At 37.9% G+C, this 19,518-nt stretch overlaps 1 protein-coding gene across 3 annotated transcripts in view; it reads left to right on the forward strand.

Annotated features, from left to right (window-relative positions):
* zer1 (zyg-11 related, cell cycle regulator) overlaps positions 1 to 19,518 on the forward strand; it is a 38,892-nt gene that overhangs the window by 16,106 nt on the left and 3,268 nt on the right. For all 3 annotated transcript variants that reach the window (XM_061980629.1, XM_061980631.1, XM_061980632.1), the window contains exons 7-15: positions 1,081 to 1,227; positions 1,311 to 1,484; positions 6,537 to 6,752; positions 7,592 to 7,633; positions 9,438 to 9,557; positions 9,708 to 9,823; positions 10,135 to 10,323; positions 10,631 to 10,728; positions 15,685 to 15,787. In XM_061980629.1, coding sequence (XP_061836613.1) covers positions 1,081 to 1,227; positions 1,311 to 1,484; positions 6,537 to 6,752; positions 7,592 to 7,633; positions 9,438 to 9,557; positions 9,708 to 9,823; positions 10,135 to 10,323; positions 10,631 to 10,728; positions 15,685 to 15,787 — 1,205 coding nt within the window. The remainder of the gene's footprint in view (positions 1 to 1,080; positions 1,228 to 1,310; positions 1,485 to 6,536; positions 6,753 to 7,591; positions 7,634 to 9,437; positions 9,558 to 9,707; positions 9,824 to 10,134; positions 10,324 to 10,630; positions 10,729 to 15,684; positions 15,788 to 19,518) is intronic.

Consider the following 19,518-nt stretch of genomic DNA (forward strand, 5'->3'; position numbering starts at 1 on the left):
CTAAAATTTCGGCTGTCACTGGAAAGCGATCGCTGCTTCTGGTTGCTGCTTTCTAGTGTGACGTCACATGTCAAAAACAGCTGGCCGTTTCGGTCTCCCACATCTCTCTCTGTCTCTAAAAACTATACGTCTGCACACAAGAATATTTTTCCAATAGTATTGGACATATGTTTTTACAAGAGGGAACGTGTACAAACATTGCTATACAAGCTGCACACAGACTACTTTATAGTGTAAGTGTAATTACTATAGTGTTCTTCCCTGAAAGTACTTTTGTGATAGGCTTGTGCAAAATTCACATTTTTAATTGGCAATGTCTCAGGAATTTCAATTCAGTTACCGGTACATTATTCCGAACTCAATTTGAATTGAGGTCGCAAACAAGAAGTAGAATTGCAATTCAAATTCCAATTGAAGAAAGTTGATGATTTGAAATTCCACGAAATTTCAACTGATAATTTGTCTATTTTAAAAACATGTTTTCCAATACATTCTTAACATGACATTTATATATTTCATAGAAATATTAATGCAAAACTCCTATACACACATTTACATTACAGCAAATGTTTTAAATTGACAATGAAGAATAAAAACAGGTCATTTAAAGTTTCCTGTAATTCAAATTCCAATTTCAATTTAACATCCTGTGAATTGGTGCCTATTCCAATTCCAAATCTGAAAATTAATTTAAATGAAATTCCAAATTCGGAGTTTTGCACAAGCCTTTACTGTATACATCATTTTAGAATAGATAAATAATATTGGGTGTGCATAAATTGTCCTTACTATTTAATATAAAAACTATTTATTAGGCCAATCTAGAAATTACTACAAAATATGGGGTAGGTATTACACATTTTTTCCTACTTCAGTGAACCTCTTTTTGGGTGTCATATCACATGACATATGTTTGGCTGAGTTTTTCATCACTGGATGCCGTGCCACTAGAGAGTGAGAGAGCAGAGGGTCGATAATCTTGAATTGCAGCTCCATGAAATGCTAAGTCAATGTTTGTGTTTAGTTTAATGCCATTGCCTTTTAACAAGTTTTGTTTCATATGCTGTGGTGCATTTTCAGGTGACTGGATCAAAGAATGAGGACCAGGTCCTGAATGCTATTGAAGCTTACACAGAGTTTCGCCCTGAGTTGGCTCATAGAGCTATCAATCAACTGTTTGACATTGCCAGGATACAACACTGCAGCCAGCTGCTCCGAGCATTGCAAGTACGGGTCATCAGAAGACAGACTGCAATCAAACGTTAAGTTTTTTTTATGTGGCCGCCTAACCATTATCTTCCTTGTTTCAGCTTGTCATAGCAGCATTAAAGTGCCATAAATTTGATAAGAGCATTCAGGTGACGGGCAGCGCTGCACTTTTCTACCTGACCAACACAGAATATCGCAGTGACCAAAGTGTGCGACTTCGCAGAGAGGTCATTCAAGTGGTGTTAAATGGAATGGAGCAGTACCAGGAAGTCACTGTAAGTACACTCTTAAACTTTATCTATTAAGGATCATCCTTCCAATCATTTTGTTTTTACATGCTGCATCAACTGTGCCGTGTTTATTGAATGTGTATAAACAAGGTAGGGCGTTGTGATTATTATGGGTGGGTCCATCCACTACCAGTGATAACCAATAAATATATATATATATATATATATATATATGTATATATATATATATATATATATATATACGTATATACACAGTCGTGGTCAAAAGTTTACATACACTTGTAAAGAACATAATGTCATGGCTGTCTTGAGTTTCCAATAATTTCTACAACTCTTATTTTTTTGTGATAGAGTGATTGGAGTACTTATATACCTGTGTGTATATATATGCATATATATGTATACATATACATATATACATGTATGTATATATATATATGTACATACATATATACATGTATATACATGTATATACATGTATATACACATATACATGTATATATATACTTATATATGTATGTACATATGCGTATATACATGTTTATATATACATATATATGTATATACATATACATATATACAAACCCCGTTTCCATATGAGTTGGGAAATTGTGTTAGATGTAAATATAAACGGAATACAATGATTTGCAAATCATTTTCAACCCATATTCAGTTGAATATGCTACAAAGACAACATATTTGATGTTCAAACTGATAAACGTTTTTTTTTTGCAAATAATCATTAACTTTAGAATTTGATGCCAGCAACACGTGACAAAGAAGTTGGGAAAGGTGGCAATAAATACTGATAAAGTTGAGGAATGCTCATCAAACACTTATTTGGAACATCCCACAGGTGTGCAGGCTAATTGGGAACAGGTGGGTGCCATGATTGGGTATAAAAGCAGCTTCCCAAAAAATGCTCAGTCTTTCACAAGAAAGGATGGGGCGAGGTACACCCCTTTGTACACAACTGCGTGAGCAAATTATCAAACAGTTTAAGAACAATGTTTCTCAAAGTGCAATTGCAAGAAATTTAGGGATTTCAACATCTACGGTCCATAATATCATAAAAAGGTTCAGAGAATCTGGAGAAATCACTCCACGTAAGCGGCATGGCCGGAAACCAACATTGAATGACCGTGATCTTCGATCCCTCAGACGGCACTGTATCAAAAACCGACATTAATCTCTAAAGGATATCACCACATGGGCTCAGGAACCTTTCAGAAAACCACTGTCACTAAATACAGTTAGTTGCTACATCTGTAAGTGCAAGTTAAAGCTCTACTATGCAAAGCGAAAGCCATTTATCAACAACATCCAGAAACGCCGCCGGGCCCAAGATCATCTAAGATGGACTCATGCAAAGTGGAAAAGTGTTCTGTGGTCTGACGAGTCCACATTTCAAATTGTTTTTGGAAATATTCGACATCGTGTCATCCGGACCAAAGGTGAAGCGAGCCATCCAGACTGTTATCGACGCAAAGTTCAAAAGCCAGCATCTGTGATGGTTTTGGGGTGCATTAGTGCCCAAGGCATGGGTAACTTACACATCTGTGAAGGCACCATTAATGCTGAAAGGTACATACAGGTTTTGGAACAACATATGCTGCCATCTAAGCGCCGTCTTTTTCATGGACGCCCCTGCTTATTTCAGCAAGACAATGCCAAGCCACATTCAGCACGTGTTACAACAGCGTGACTTTGTAAAAAAGAGTGCGGGTACTTTCCTGGTTGCCTGCAGTCCAGACCTGTCTCCCATTGAAAATGTGTGGCGCATTATGAAGCATAAAATACGACAGCGGAGACCCCGGACTGTTGAACGACTGAAGCTCTACATAAAACAAGAATGGGAAGGAATTCCAATTTCAAAGCTTCAAGAATTAGTTTCCTCAGTTCCCAATCGTTTATTGAGTGTTGTTAAAAGAAAAGGTGATGTAACACAGTGGTGAACATGCCCTTTCCCAATTACTTTGGTACGTGTTGCAGCCATGAAATTGTAAGTTATTTATTATTTGCAAAAAAATAAAATAAAGTTTATGAGTTTGAACATCAAATATCTTGTCTTTGTAGTGCATTCAATTGAATATGGGTTGAAAAGGATTTGCAAATCATTGTATTCCGTTTATATTCACATCTAACACAATTTCCCAACTCATATGGAAACGGGGTTTGTACATGTATATACATATGTATATATACATGTGTATGTATATACATACATATGTGTGTATATATATACATATATATGTATATGCATATATATATATATACATGTTTATAAATGTATATGTATGTATATATATGTGTATATATATACACATTATATATATATATATATATATATGTATATATATATATATATATATATGTGTGTATGTGTGTGTGTATATATATATATATATATATATATATATATATATGTATGTACATATATATATATATATATAGGGACGGCGTGGCGCAGTGGAAGAATGGCCGTGCGCGACCCGAGGGTCCCTGGTTCAATCCCCACCGAGTACCAACCTCGTCATGTCCGTTGTGTCCTGAGCAAGACACTTCACCCTTGCTCCTGATGGGTGCTGGTTAGCGCCTTGCATGGCAGCTCCCTCCATCAGTGTGTGAATGTGTGTGTGAATGGGTAAATGTGGAAGTAGTGTCAAAGCGCTTTGAGTACCTTGAAGGTAGAAAAGCGCTATACAAGTACAACCCATTTATTTATTATTTATTATTTATATATATGTGTATGTGTGTATATGTGTATATAAACTAAGAAACATGTGGAATTCTTGAAAATCTCACTGGCAAAGGTGACTTGGGATAAGTTTTCAAACATCACAATGATAAAATGGGTAAACAAACATGTATGCATGTATGTATTGTATGTTTTCCTTTTATACAAAGCAAAAATTTAATATAAAACCTGAATTTGAAAACAATGGATTACATCAGCTTCTAAAACAATTATATTACTAAAAATAAGATGCGTAAAAATGTAGTAGTCTAATAGTCCAACTCTATTTAGTATTTCATGGTACAAAAATGTAAAACTTGGTTTGCCAAAATACTTATAAAGATGTCAAGAAAAAATACTACTCAGAAAAGTTAGAACAATCATGGAAAAATCTTCAGAAGATCTGGAATGTCATAAATTCATTGCTAAATAAAACATTTTCCTCCATCGGTTATCTGATTGTGTCAGAAGTTTCCACAATTCTTTTGATACAGCAAATGAGTTTGGTATTGTTTTTGTTAATGATGGCCCTTTTTGTATTGTCAGGGTAACCTATTTTGACAAATCACATTGATGATTATTGTCCTCTGGCTGTGTTTTACCCCCTGACTCCAAACAATGTACTTGAAATAGTACTGAAAATGAAAGATATTGCTCTCGGCCAGGATGACACAAGTGCCAGTCTCGTAAAACAAGTTGCTCCCACTATGTTGCTACCACATGTTCTCTCTCTATCTCTTAAAACCACAAGCGATTTAAAAGTAAAATCTTTGTTTACATCTGGGGGTGCTGGTTTATTCAATAATGATCAGCCTATTTCTGTGTTCCCTGTTTTTTCTGAAGTACTGGAAAAATTTGTTTACACAAGAATTTAAAAACATTTGTCTGATAACTGTATTTTGTATATTCATCAACACAGTTTCAGAGGAATAAATGTCTACAGAAAGTGCCCTGGTACAATTTGTTGATAAGATTTCAAGCAATTTAAATCATAAGAGATATACTCTGTGCGTGTTCTTAGATTTGTGTAAGGCATTCGATACTGTCAATTTTAAAATTCTTAAATAAATAAATATGGCATTGGAAATATTGTTTGAAAATGGTTACGTAGTTTGTCTTTAGGAAATAGATCAATGTGTTTCTTCTAATATTCAACCTTATATAGCTAAATTAGTTTCTGGGGTTCCATTTTGCGTCTTATTTTATTTCTAATCTATAGCAATGATTTAAAAAATATTTAAGAATATACCGCTTCATGTGTTTGCAGATGATACCTGTCTTTTAATATCACATTCTAATCTTAATTGCTTGACAAGAGAAGCAATTGAAGAACTGTCTAATATTTCTGAATGGTTTAAAGTTTACTTAATATATAAAAAACAAATTGCATGATTTTTAGTACAAAAAAAACATATCCAAAATAAAAAAGACATGACATTATTCATTGATGGCATTAAAATTAGTCTGGTGCCTTTAAACCATTTTTTAGGAGTTTTTGTTGGCTAAAATGTGCTTAGAAATGACATATTGAACTTGTCTTGTAGCAAGAAGATGAAGTCGATAGATATTTTGAGTGAAGTTCTTTATTTTATTTATGGTTCTTGTATGTTGACATTATGTTATTGTTTAATATATCCCAGATTAAATACTTTAGGTGAAGCAAACAAGCTGACAAACGGATACCAATACAAGGAAATTTCAAATCAAATCAACTTTATTTATAAAGCACATTTAAAATTTACCACAGGGGTAGCCAAAGTGCTGTACAATGGGCAGGTTAAAAGATAATACGAGAACCAAGCAAACACAACACAACACAAACAGAGCACGATAAAAAATAAATAACTAAAATAAATAGAACATAAAAACATAAAAACAGGTTCACAGAGGGTGTATTATGGGGCGCCATAGCAGGATGGATATCACTCAGTGTTAAAAGTCATGGAATAAAAGTATGTTTTTAAGAGCGATTTAAAAACAGGAAGAGAGGAGGCCTGTCTAACACTCAGAGGTAAGTCGTTCCAGAGCTTGGGAGCAGCAGCGGCGAAAGCTTTGTCGTCTCTAAGCTTCAGCCTATGTCTTTTAATAACAGACATTAGTATACCATTTAAACAATTTGAACTGAACACCCCCACATGTCGTTTCATGACAATTGTTCGCAAAGTGTACAGCTTTTATTACAGCAATGTAGCTTTCTGCTTTTTAAGTGGTTGATTTAACATTTTTGTCTGTTCTCAGGTGTGCCCACCTGAGAAAATGTTACTCGAGACTGTGTGCAGGCATACAGTAAATTACATGCTCAATATATTTCCTTTTCTTCCTCTTCCTTTCCACACTAGGTTCAAAGGAATTGCTGCTTAACTTTGTGTAACTTCAGCATTCCGGAAGAGCTGGAGTTTCAGTACAGTCGGGTAAACCAGCTGCTTCTAAAAATCTTGGAGCCAGCAAGGCAGGACGAGTCCATCCAGAGAATCGCTGTGCATCTCTGCAACGCTTTAGTTTGCCAGGTTGACAACCACCACAAGGAAGCTGTTGGAAAGATGGGATTTGTAAAGGTAACATCAAGGTCAAGATTTAGGTGTAAATCCATGTAGTTTTATATCCAGGATTTTTTTCTAATGGTTTTATCACCTAATCTTGCATTTTAATGTATTTATTCAAAAACTATGTCTCAAAAGTAACAAAAAAAATATAAATATATTTTGTCATTAATACTACCGGTAGTCTTTTACCATACATACAATTATTTTATGAATTTACAATTTTTTCCAGGCTCCGATTTTCCTTCATGCCTTTTTTGTGAGTATGGATGTGAAATGGTTTAAAATTGGATTTATCATGGTCTTAAATACATCTTTAAAAGGACAGTAAATGACACATCTTTGATCTGGTTAGTAATGATAGGATTTTGGTTTATCATAAAAAATTCCTGCTCTTAGTTGCTTTTCAACAGTGTCACCAGCCATTAGTTAAAGTTAAAGTACCAATGATTGTCACAGTAGGTGTGGCGAAATTATTCTCTGCATTTGACCCATCACCCTTGATCACCCCCTGGGAGGTGAGGGGAGCAGTGAGCAGCAGTGGTGGCCGCGGCCAGGAATCATTTTGGTGATTTAACCCCCAGGGAGGTAATGGGTCCCATTTTTATAGTCTTTGGTATGACTCGGCTGGGGTTTGAACTCACAACCTACCGATCTCAGGGCGGACACTCTAAAACCACTAGGCCACTGAGTGGTAGGTAGTAGCTACTAGGTGTAGGTGAGAACTTTTTTAATTTTAGTTAGCTCTTTAGGTAATAATAAATCTTATCTTGGTCAGAGTTAACCCTCACAATATACTGACTTTCTTTTCCCCTAAACATTTGTTTCAATTGATTCTTGTTTTTTATTCTTAGACAATGCTGAACTTAATACAGAAGAAGCTTCAGGACCGACTGGTGAGTTTCCATTTCACTGTTACTTTTTTTTTGGGATATCTCGGTTTACAGACTTATAGCCTATAAAAATGATGGTGCACTAATTTCAGAGTTGTAGGATTATTTAACAAATGTGTCCACAATGCAAGTAATATGATCTCAAAGTCCTCATTCAATTTTTTTATTTTTCTGTTGATAAAGGTCTGGGAAAATAAGTACACTTCCTTATGCAGTAGTCTGTAACAAAGTAGTCGTATGTATTCACAGTAGTTCCAAATATTCTGTCTAAGTGAGTATTTGTGGTATCTACAGCAAAGATTATAATTACTTTAATTAAGATATTATTAATTAAACTTATTTTTTCGTTTTTTTATTTGCTGTTTCCAGCCTGGGACCCTCATGAGGATAGGCAGAATAGATATTGAATGGCTAGATGGGTAAATAATTTGTAGATTGGCTACGCCATTTCGGGATCTTAATGTGCTTATTACTGAGCCATTACAAAGCCACTTCTTTATTGCTTTGGACATATTTTTGGGGTCATTGTCATGCTGAAAGACCTATCCACTACCTATCTCAGTGTTTTGGTTGAGGTGAAAGAAGTCTTATCCAAGATTCTACGATATAAGTGTCACATTAAGATGATTTCAAAGAGCTCATTTGAAGAAGTACATGTGGCTTCACAAATGAAGACCTTAGCTGTCACTGCACAGCAGGCTACCAATGTTTTGGTAGGGGGGGGGGGGGCACATCTGCGGTCCCCTCCAAGGTTTCTCATTGTATCCCATTGGGTTGAGTTTTTTCTTGCCCTAATGTGGGATCTGAGCCAAGGATGTCGTTGTGGCTTGTACAGCCCTTTGAGACACTTGTAATTTAGGGCTATATAGATAAACTTTGATTGATTGATTTTCATATAGTAGTAACATGTGGACAGCAACAACTAGAGAATGCCAGTCTGTGATGTATTTTCTATTTGTTAAACCTAAGTCTGTGGACAGATTTTATAATAAAGTGCTTGAGCAAGATGTCCTAAGATGCCTAAAAACATGTATTAACTGATTTAGCTATAATCACTTATAGCCAATATCAACATCAAGTTTAACAAATGTATTCTTGTTTAAAAGGCATGATATTATCTGTTACCCTAAACAGAAAAGCTGCCAAGGCTAAAATAAGACTACTATGTAACATGATAAAGTTGCACTCGTTTAATTACAAGTGTCAAAATAATCTAATAATAGGTCAGGGTTGGAATCAGAGGCGTCTGGCTGTCGATCCTGACTGGGATCTGATATTAACACGAGATACCAAGTACAGAGGTACCTCTGTTTTTGGTAGTAATCCAAATCAGACGAAGATACAATCAAACAGAAACCGAAGCAATTTTTTCTCCAAGAAATCCATTTAATGTATATCAAACACCCAAAAATATAAACACAAATTTCATTCTGCAGATAATAATTATAGTTTACATGCAGACTTAAATGCAACTTTCTTTGGCCCAATGGTGGGCTATTTTTCAGTCGTACTCAATAAAAATTACGGAATGACTGAGTTAGTAACATGTCAGATTCTTTGTTTGGGCACTCGATGCCAAGAAATGATAGGCAGGCAAATGGATTAACTTGTTAATGCACAATGTTTGCAATGTTTGGTAGTAAGATAACCCCAGACTGTATAAGACAACTGGGGAAAACTTTTTGAGCTAGTTTCGTTGAATACCAAATCCTAAAAGTGTGGCGTACAAAAACTAAGGTATCACTCTATAGAATTTAATGAATAGGCTCCTTGTTGAAATAATGTTTGTTTGTTTGTTTGCACTTAGTGCGACCAGGTGATGGAGTTTTCCTGGAGTGCTCTGTGGAATATTACTGATGAGACGCCTGACAACTGTCAGATGTTCCTCAATTGTCGGGGAATGAATCTCTTTCTCGATTGTCTACAAGTGAGTCTGTTGTTACCGTGGTCCCTGTTCCATCTTCTTTTTAACTCTATATAAACACTGATAACAATTAACCCCATCAAAGTTGTTAATCTATCTTAATTTTCTATTGTGTGATTAAAGACGTCTGTCTTTTGTGGAACTTCATTTCAGGAGTTTCCAGACAAGCAGGAGCTGCATCGCAATATGCTGGGGCTTCTGGGTAATGTTGCTGAGGTCAAAGCGCTACGGCCACAGCTCGTCACGCCACAGTTCATCTCTGTATTCAGGTACAAGTGCTTATTTTAGCAACAGAGTCATAAGTACATTTGTATTCTTTTGTAATTTTCTTTTGACAAAATTAACATACTGAGCCTCACTATCACCTCATTAATACCAGAAACAACAGGATTTTGTCTTATATGGAAATATGTAAAAATACTACACAACAGGACCGTATTTGGCTTCTGACACATATACCAGACAACCTGGCTAGAATGGACGGTTACATGATTTTTCTGAATAGTTTAGATAGTCAGAAAGCGTATTTATTGTAGAAAATGATCTCACTCTTATCTGTTCTCTTCTCACTTTTTGACAGTAATCTACTAGACAGTAAGGCGGATGGGATCGAGGTGTCGTACAATGCATGTGGCGTGCTTTCCCACATCATGTTTGATGGACCAGAGGTTTGGTCGATGGAAGAGCCACTGAGGGACACAGTGATGGACAAGATGTGGGATGCTATTCAGAGCTGGGATGTCAGCTCACGTCGCAATATCAACTACAGGTGAATAATCGTGTGTTCCTTTAAATGAGCTTGTGGTTGTAAACGAGATGCATGTTTAGAGTTTGTGATTGTGTTCTGTTATTTTTTTCAAATTCATAGTATTGTGCATTTAGCGTTTTATAATATTCGTGGACCAAACACTGTAAAGCGGTGACCCCCAACCCCCAGTCTGTGTAAGCTTTAAAAGCTTTTCCCACTTTATTCATATTACATTAGTATGTCACCCTCCTTGTTGTAGCCAAGTTGTAGCTTGGCTGTTCACTGGCTGTACAACTGTCACTCTGTTTAAATATTAATGCTCTTTTAGGTCATTTGAACCCATACTGCGACTACTACCTCAAAGCATCGCTCCTGTAAGTCAACACTGGGCCACGTGGGCTCTCTTCAACCTGGTGTCAGTTTATCGTAAGTACCTGAAGTTTCAAGCTGTTACAGTATGTCAATGTACCATTATATGATTGTCACACCAACAATGTCTAAGCTTGGTTTTTCTTGATTTTGTCCTATACAGTTGAGGTCAGAAGTTAACATACACTTACCATGGGCATGAACGTCGTATTAATTTTGGCACGGTGTTCTTTTTTTTGGAAGCCTCACCTTGACTCTTCCAAACATACTTCTTGCCATTACGGCCAAATAATTCCATCTTTGTATCATCAGCTTTATTTCTGACAGAAAGGGTTTTTTTTGTTAGCTTTTTACAAAAAAATATTTTAGTTTTAGTAATCAAATTTGACGTAGTTTCCGTTGAATACATTTCACAACATTTAAGTCAAAACTAAAATAATTTTAGTAAACTAAGATATAACATGTAAAAGCTTATTTTGGCAATCTGTAAACAAACAAATAAGTAGAACTGCGCTCAATATATCAGTAAGTCAATCATTTTACACTAAACTTTGTGCTAAATCATTTAAATTAAAATAAAAAAGACATTGAAATATTTTTTCCCAGGTGTTGAAATATATTTCATAAATAATATGAAAAAGTTCAACTACTGTATGAAGTCATAAATAATGCAAAAAAAAACAGTAGTAAACATCCATCCATCCATTCATTTTCTACCGTTGTCCCTTTCGGGGTCGCGGGGGGTGCTGGAGCCTATCTCAGCTGCATTTGGGCGGAAGGCGCAAAATAATAACAGATTATTGTGCAAATCGTCACTTCTCTGTGCTGCACTTGTCAAAATGACTCACTTGCAGATGCTGCTTCCAGTTACAAACCCCGTTTCCATATGAGTTGGGAAATTGTGTTGGATGTAAATATAAACGGAATACATCCATCCATCCATCCATTTTCTACCGCTTATTCCCTTTGGGGTCGCGGGGGGCGCTGTAGCCTATCTCAGCTACAATCGGGCGGAAGGCGGGGTACACCCTGGACAAGTCGCCACCTCATCGCAGGGCCAACACAGATAGACAGACAACATTCACACTCACATTCACACCCTAGGGCCAATTTAGTGTTGCCAATCAACTTATCCCCAGGTGCATGTCTTTGGAGGTGGGAGGAAGCCGGAATACAATGATTTGCAAATCCTTTTCAACCCATATTCAATTGAATGCACTACAAAGACAAGATATTTGATGTTCAAACTCATAAACTTTTTTTTTTTTTTGCAAATAATAATTAACTTAGAATTTCATGGCTGCAACATGTGCCAAAGTAGTTGGGAAAGGGCATGTTCACCACTGTGTTGCATCACCTTTTTTTTTAACAACACTCAATAAACGATTGGGAACTGAGGAAAGTAATTGTTGAAGCTTTGAAAGTGGAATTCTTTCCCATTCTTGTTTTATGTAGAGCTTCAGTCGTTCAACAGTCCGGGGTCTCCGCTGTCGTATTTTATGCTTCATAATGCGGCACACATTTTCGATGGGAGACAGGTCTGAACTGCAGGCAGGCCAGGAAAGTACCCGCACCCTTTTTTTACCTGGCCACGCTGTTGTAACACGTGCTGAATGTGGCTTGGCATTGTCTTGCTGAAATAAGCAGGGGCGTCCATGAAAAAGACGGCGCTTAGATGGCAGCATATGTTGTTCCAAAACCTGTATGTACCTTTCAGCATTAATGGTGCCTTCACACATGTGTAAGTTACCCATGCCTTGGGCACTAATTGACCCCCATACCATCACAGATGCTGGCTTTGCGTCAATAACAGTCTGGATGGTTCGCTTCCCCTTTGGTCCGGATGACACGATGTCGAATATTTCCAAAAACAATTTGAAATGTGGACTCGTCAGACCACAGAACACTTTTCCACATTGCATGAGTCCATCTTAGATGATCTCTGGCCCAGAGAAGCCGGCGGCGTTTCTGGATGTTGTTTATGAATGGCTTTCACTTTGCATAGTAGAGCTTTAACTTGCACTTACAGATGTAGCGACGAACTGTATTTAGTGACAGTGGTTTTCTGAAGTGTTCCTGAGCCCATGTGGTGATATCCTTTAGACATTGATGTCGGTTTTTGATATAGTGCCGTCTGAGGGATCGAAGGTCACAGTCATTCAATGTTGGTTTCCGGCCATGCCGCTTACTTGGAGTGATTTCTCCAGATACTCTGAACCTTTTGATGATATTATGGACCGTAGATGTTGAAATCCCTAAATTTCTTGCAATTGCACTTTGAGAAACATTGTTCTTAAACTGTTTGACAATTTGCTCACGCAGTTGTGGACAAAGGGGTGTACCTCGCCCCATTCTTTCTTGTGAAAGACTGAGCATTTTTTGGGAAGCTATTTTTATACCCAATCATGGCACCCACCTGTTCCCAATTAGCCTGCACACCTGTGGGATGTTCCAAATAAGTGTTTGATGAGCATTCCTCAACTTTATCAGTATTTATTGCCACCTTTCCCAACTTCTTTGTCATGTGTTGCTGGCATCAAATTCTAAAGTTAATGATTATTTGAAAAAAAAAATGTTTATCAGTTTGAACATCAAATATGTTGTCTTTGTAGCATATTCAACTGAATATGGGTAGAAAATGATTTGCAAATCATTGTATTCCGTTTATATTTACATCTAACACAATTTCCCAACTCATATGGAAACAGGGTTTGTAGTTGGGTTTTTCGGGGCCAACTGACAATCACTCACTCCAAATGCTTTACCCAGTGTCTTGTTACTGTCCAGGAGCACAACTACTTAGCAGCCTAGCAATGTCATGGTCAAGGATTAATAGTGATATGTGTCAACATATGGAGAGAGCAGGGTTTAAACCACCAACCTCTGGTTTCTGTACGATCTTCTCTTCCTCCTGAGCCACTGCCACTTTTACATGTTTACTCTTCTTTCTCATGGGCGTAGACATATTGCAGCATGTAACTTATCCATACAGTCTACAAGACGAACATAGATATCATTGGATTTAATTTCTGTCATCAATTTTGTCTTGTTGTTCGTCAGGTAAAAAAAGTCTTGACGAAAGCGATATTAGAAATTATTCATCAAAGAAATGAACACTGTGCCTGACCATCAAATGTTTGACCTCACTGAGGACAGAGGTACAAGTGATCCAGCAGTTATCAGTTCATGGCAGGCTTAAGTCTTGGTGGTTCATGGGTTGTACCTAAACATCTTAACCAATTTCCTTTTATCTCAGGGTGATAATGTAGGTCTTCTTCCAGACTTTGGATTTTTTTTTTTAGTAATGGCGTAAAAATATATTTCCCACCTGATGTGAGCATACAATTCCCCTTTTTAGATCTTTACTGAGTTCCTTTGACTTTGTCATTCTTCCGAGTATTGATCAATCCAATTAGTACAGTCAAGCTATTTTGTCATGCTGCCAAAACTATCAGCTGCAGTCAATCATGCTCACTAACAATAAGTTAAAGCAGCTCTATGTCACAGTTAGTGATCTTTGTGACCCGCCCTCTTCCTGGTTCAAAACGTCCAAGATACTCCCCTCCTATGTAGACGCACGGAAAAAAAGGACAACACCATGTCGCAAGAGCCGGTTTTGGAGGCGGCCATTGCATTTGTTTTTTTAATTATTTTGTTCGTAAAGATCTCTCCTGAGATTGGATACACGTGGACCAGACAGCAATGATTGACAACCATTAAAGCCATCCATCCATTCATTTTCTTTCGCTTATCTGAGGTCGGATTGCATGGACAGCAGCCTAAGCAGGGAAGCCCAGACTTCCCTCTCCCCAGCCACTTCGTCCAGCTCCTCCCGGGGGATCCTGAGGCATTCCCAGGCCAGCCGGGAGACATAGTCTTCCCATCGTGTCCTGGGTCTTCCCCGTAGTCTCCTACCGGTCGGACATGCCCTAAAAACTCCTCCAGGGAGGCGTTCGTGGGGCATTCTGACCAGATGCCCTAACCACCTCATCTGGCTCCTCTCGATGTGGAGGAGCAGCATCTTTACTTTGAGCTCCTCCCGGATGACAGAGCTTCTTACCCTATCTCTAAGGGAGAGCCCCGCCACCGGACAGGGGAAACTAATTTCGGCCGTGATCTTTTCCTTTCGGTCATTACCCAAAGCTCATGACCATAGGTGAGAATGGGAACGTAGATCTACTGGTAATTTGAGAGCTTTGCCTTCCGGTTCTGCTCCTTCTTTACCACAATGGATCGATACAGTGTCCACATTACTGAAGACGCCGCACCAATCCATTAAAGCCAGTCCAGCGTAAGTGTTTTACAAAGTTTAACTTGTAATTGTGTCAAATATAGACATGTATTTGTTAAATCATTTCTGTTAAACCACTAAAGGTAGCCTGTTGCTTGGTGTTGTTCTCATTATATTTTTTTGGTATTAGAAATATAACTTTGACCAAGTTGCAAACTTGGCCTTAATGACGTAAAATGTATTTTAAGAAACTTTGACACTACCTATCACAAGATTTGGGTCACTGTGTAAAATGTGTAGAATGTGTTTGTAATAAACCAACAGCAAACATACAATTCATCCCATACACACTATATTATAAACAGATACTTTTTTGATTGGTCTTTTAACTATAATACTTTGTTATACAGTATCTAATATACAGTAACTTAGAATTTTGAGTGCAACTCTATCATTGTGACCTTGTGTAAATTACAGAAAATCCAAAATAAATTCAAATTTGTGCACCTAGTTTGTAACCATTCACTTTGGAAAAAGAACAGTTCAAATAAAGGATTAATTAATCAAAATTAATACATCACATTGATGCCCATGATGAGCTTATGCAAACATATGACCACAACTGCAGCTGTATCCATCCCCTTCAGTTTTAAAGCTTTCTTTTTTCACCTTATTCTGCTTTTTCTTATACTCACCTATGCACACATACAGCCTGTCATTAACATTTCGCTGGTATACAAGAGTAATTCTGACATATATGTTTGCATTTGTTTTATATGCAGCAAGCAAGTATTGTCCCCTGCTCATAAAGGAAGGAGGAATTTGTCTTCTGGAGAGAGTTTTGGAGTTGGAAAGTTCACACCCTGATACAAAGGACATGGCCCAGTAAGACATGTTCACACTCTTGTGTTTACAACCCAGTCAAATGTACATATGATCACTTTAAAGGCAAACTGCACTTTTTGGGGGGGAATCATTCACAATCCATATGTAAGACAAGAACACGTATGTTTTTCTCTTTTTTATGCATTGTAATTTTTTATACACCGCAAGTACGAGGTGGCTAACAATGAAGCTAATGTGAGTTCTTTTTTCTCCGATCAAGCCCTCTAACTAACCATCCAAAAACCGCCAACAATACTCAATTTACACATTATGACCTGCATATGAACCAAGTTTTAGCCCATGCATCCATTTTCTACCACTTGCTCCTTATGGGCAGGCGGGGGGCTGGAGCCTATCGCAGCTGCACATGGGCAGAAGGCAGGGTACACCCTGGGCAAGTCGCCACCTCGTTGCAGCATATTGTTATAAGAGCTAACACAGAGTAATTACTTTTAGCAGTGCTCTGATCAAAGAGAGGTAACTAGCTTATGCACCTATGTGCTAAATTATAAATCAAGCCTCACACATGTTGATTATTTTAATTTACAACTAAAACACTTCCCTGTAGCCTTCATATATATTGAATATGGTTTGGTGTACATTTTGCTCCACAGTCACATGTATAACCTACTTTCTGCATATGTCTGCAAGCGTTTCATTTAGGGAGGCGTTCCTTTTCAATTGCATTTGAAACCCCCACCTCTCCAAAAGTATAAAGTAAATGCATATTTCCAAAATGTACTCTTTCAAATATACTGTAAATCTTTAAGATGCCTCCCCTCTATTTGTGTTTTTCTTTTCTAAAACAAACTTCATATACAATATATAATTTCACCAGCCAAACTCACCAAGAGTGGGCAGTGATACAGAGCTTTCCAGATACATGTCACGTATGGGCAAAAAATCGGAATTGACTTGCAATGTAAACATAGGCTAAGTTGGAAACACATTCTCTGACAGATCAAGGGGTCTTCAACGGTTAAACTGTGCGTGGAATTGTGACGAAAAGTCTTAAGTCTTTGTATGCCAGAATACGCGACACCTTCATGCAATTTGGAGCTGAAGTATGCGCAGGTAACCCCACTTCACGTAATGTGGCGCCTTTGCCACACCTCAACTTCTCCATAGAAGGTCAATGCAATTATGTAGAGTGACTCATGAAAGCGGCACTCACGAAGACCGAGGTTGGAATGAGGTGGAGAAAAAAAAAGAAAAGAAGTGGTTGTACAAAACCCAAAACCAGTGAAGTTGGCACGTTGTGTAAATCGTAAATAAAAACAGAATAAAATTATTTGCAAATCCTTTTCAACCTATATTCAGTTGAATAGACTGCAAAGACAAGATACTTAACGTTCGAACTGGAAAACTTTGTTATTTTTTGCAAATATTAGCTCATTTGGAATTTGATGCCTGCAACATGTTTCAAAAAAGCTGGCACAAGTTAAGGAATGCTCATCAAACACTTATTTGGAACATCCCACAGGTGAACAGGCTAACTGGGAAAAGGTGGGTGCCATGATTGGGTATAAAAGCAGCTTCTATGAAATGCTCAGTCTTTTACAAACAAGGATAGGGCGAGGGTCACCACTTTGTGAACAAATGCGTGAGCAAATTGTTAAGGAACAATATTTCTCAACCAGCTATTGCATGGAATTGAGGTATTTCACCATCTACGGTCCGTAATATCATCAAAAGGTTCAGAGAATCTGGAGAAATCACTGCACGTAAACAGCAAGGCTGAAAACCAACATTGAATTCCCGTGACCTTCAATCAGTCAGGCGTTACTGCATTAAAAAGCGACATCAGGGTGTAAAGGATATCACCACATGGGCTAAGGAACACTTCAGAAAACTACTGTCAGTAACTACAGTTTGTCGCTACATCTGTAAGTGCAAGTTAAAACTCTACTATGCAAAGCTAAAGTTAAAGTACCTCTGATAGTCAAACACACACTAGGTGTGGTGAAATTATTCTCTGTGTTTGACCCATCCCCTTGTTCCACCCCCTGGGAGGTGAGGGGAGCAGTGAGCAGCAGAGATGGCTGCGCTCGGGAATCATTTTGATGATTTAACCCCCAATTCTAACACTTGATGCTGAGTGCCAAGCAGGGAGGCAATGAGTCCCATTTTTAAAGTCTTTGGTATGACTCACAACCTACCGATCTCAGGGCGAACACTTTAACCACAAGGCCACTGAGCAACAAAGCCATTTATGAACAACACCCAGAAACGCCGCCAGCTTCGCTGGGCCCGAGCTCATCTAAGATGGACTGATGCAAAGTGTAAAAGTGTTCCGTGGTCTCACGAGTTCACATTTCTAATTGTTTTTGGAAACTGTGAACGTCGTGTCCTCTGGAACAAAGGAAAATAACCATCCGAATTGTTCTAGGCGCAAAGTTCAAAAGCCAGAATCTGTGATGGTATGGGGGTGTGTTAATGCCCTAGGCATGGGTAACTTACACATCTGTGAAGGCACCATTAATGCTGAAAGGTACATACAGGTTTTGGAGGAACATATGTTGCCATCCAAGCAACGTTATCATGGGCGCCCCTGCTTATTTCAGCAAGACAATGCCAAGCCACGTGTTACAACAGTGTGGCTTCATAGTAAAAGAGTGCAGGTACTAGACTGGCCTGCCTGTAGTCCAGACCTGTCTCCCATTGAAAATGTGTGGCGCACTATGAAGAGACTGTTGAACAACTTAAGCTGTACATCAAGCAAGAATGGGAAAGAATTCCACCTGAAAAGCTTCAAGAATTAGTCTCCTCAGTTCCCAAATGTTTATTGAGTGTTGTTAAAAGGAAAGGCCATGTAACACAGTGGTAAAAATGCCCCTGTGCCAACTTTTTTTGCAATGTGTTGCTGTCACTAAATTCTAAGTCAATGATTATTTGCAAAAAAAATATTGTGTTTGCAGTTTATTATTATTATTACAATTGAATATAAGTTAAAAAGGATTTGCAAATCATTGTATTCTGTTTTTATTTACGAATTACACAACGTGCCAACTTCACTGGTTTTAGGTTTTGTATATCTAGGTACACATTTTCATATCTTGCAAGATTAAAACGTGACAATATTTCTTGTTTAAGAGAAAAGCTGTCTTGCGGTCACAGGGCAGTAGCATCTTAAGCAGCCACTAGCGACCTGGAGCCCAAAAGACCAAAACGGGATCACAGAACCGCTCACAATACAAAATGGCCTCGGCGCTCCAAACACCACCTCCATGCTTTGGCTGGTGAGACTCAAGGCTGCCCTCCTTCATCAGAGTCCATCAGCCGCCTCTGTGTTTATGTCCAATCAAAGGTAGTCACGACTGCTATCAATCTTGGATGCAAAATTGCGATAGAACAGCACTTTGGCTAAGCTGGCCTGTTACCTTGTGCAGCAATAGGCAAATGTAATTGAATTGAAGTTTCAGTTTGTGAAAAGAAGCTTAGCAGTCAAAAGCTCATGCTTAGGTCATGCATGTGGAGCCATAAAACATTTCATGCATTGTTTTGTGAAAGTAAGATTTTAAAAAGTATGTTTGTCCACTCATATGTCACTGCAGTTTACTTAAAAGTTATGTTAAAATATTGTCTCATTCCCTTCTCCTAAACCCAATATCTTGTTTTATTATTGTTGTTAGTAGTAGTAGTAGTAGTAGTAGTAGTAGTAGTAGTAGTAGTAGTAGTAGTAGTAGTAGTAGTGGTGGTAGTAGGAACTAATTTTGTGTATTAGTTATAGT

This window comes from Nerophis lumbriciformis, linkage group LG20 (genome assembly GCF_033978685.3).
Source record: "Nerophis lumbriciformis linkage group LG20, RoL_Nlum_v2.1, whole genome shotgun sequence".
In the NCBI taxonomy this organism is placed as follows: domain Eukaryota; kingdom Metazoa; phylum Chordata; class Actinopteri; order Syngnathiformes; family Syngnathidae; genus Nerophis; species Nerophis lumbriciformis.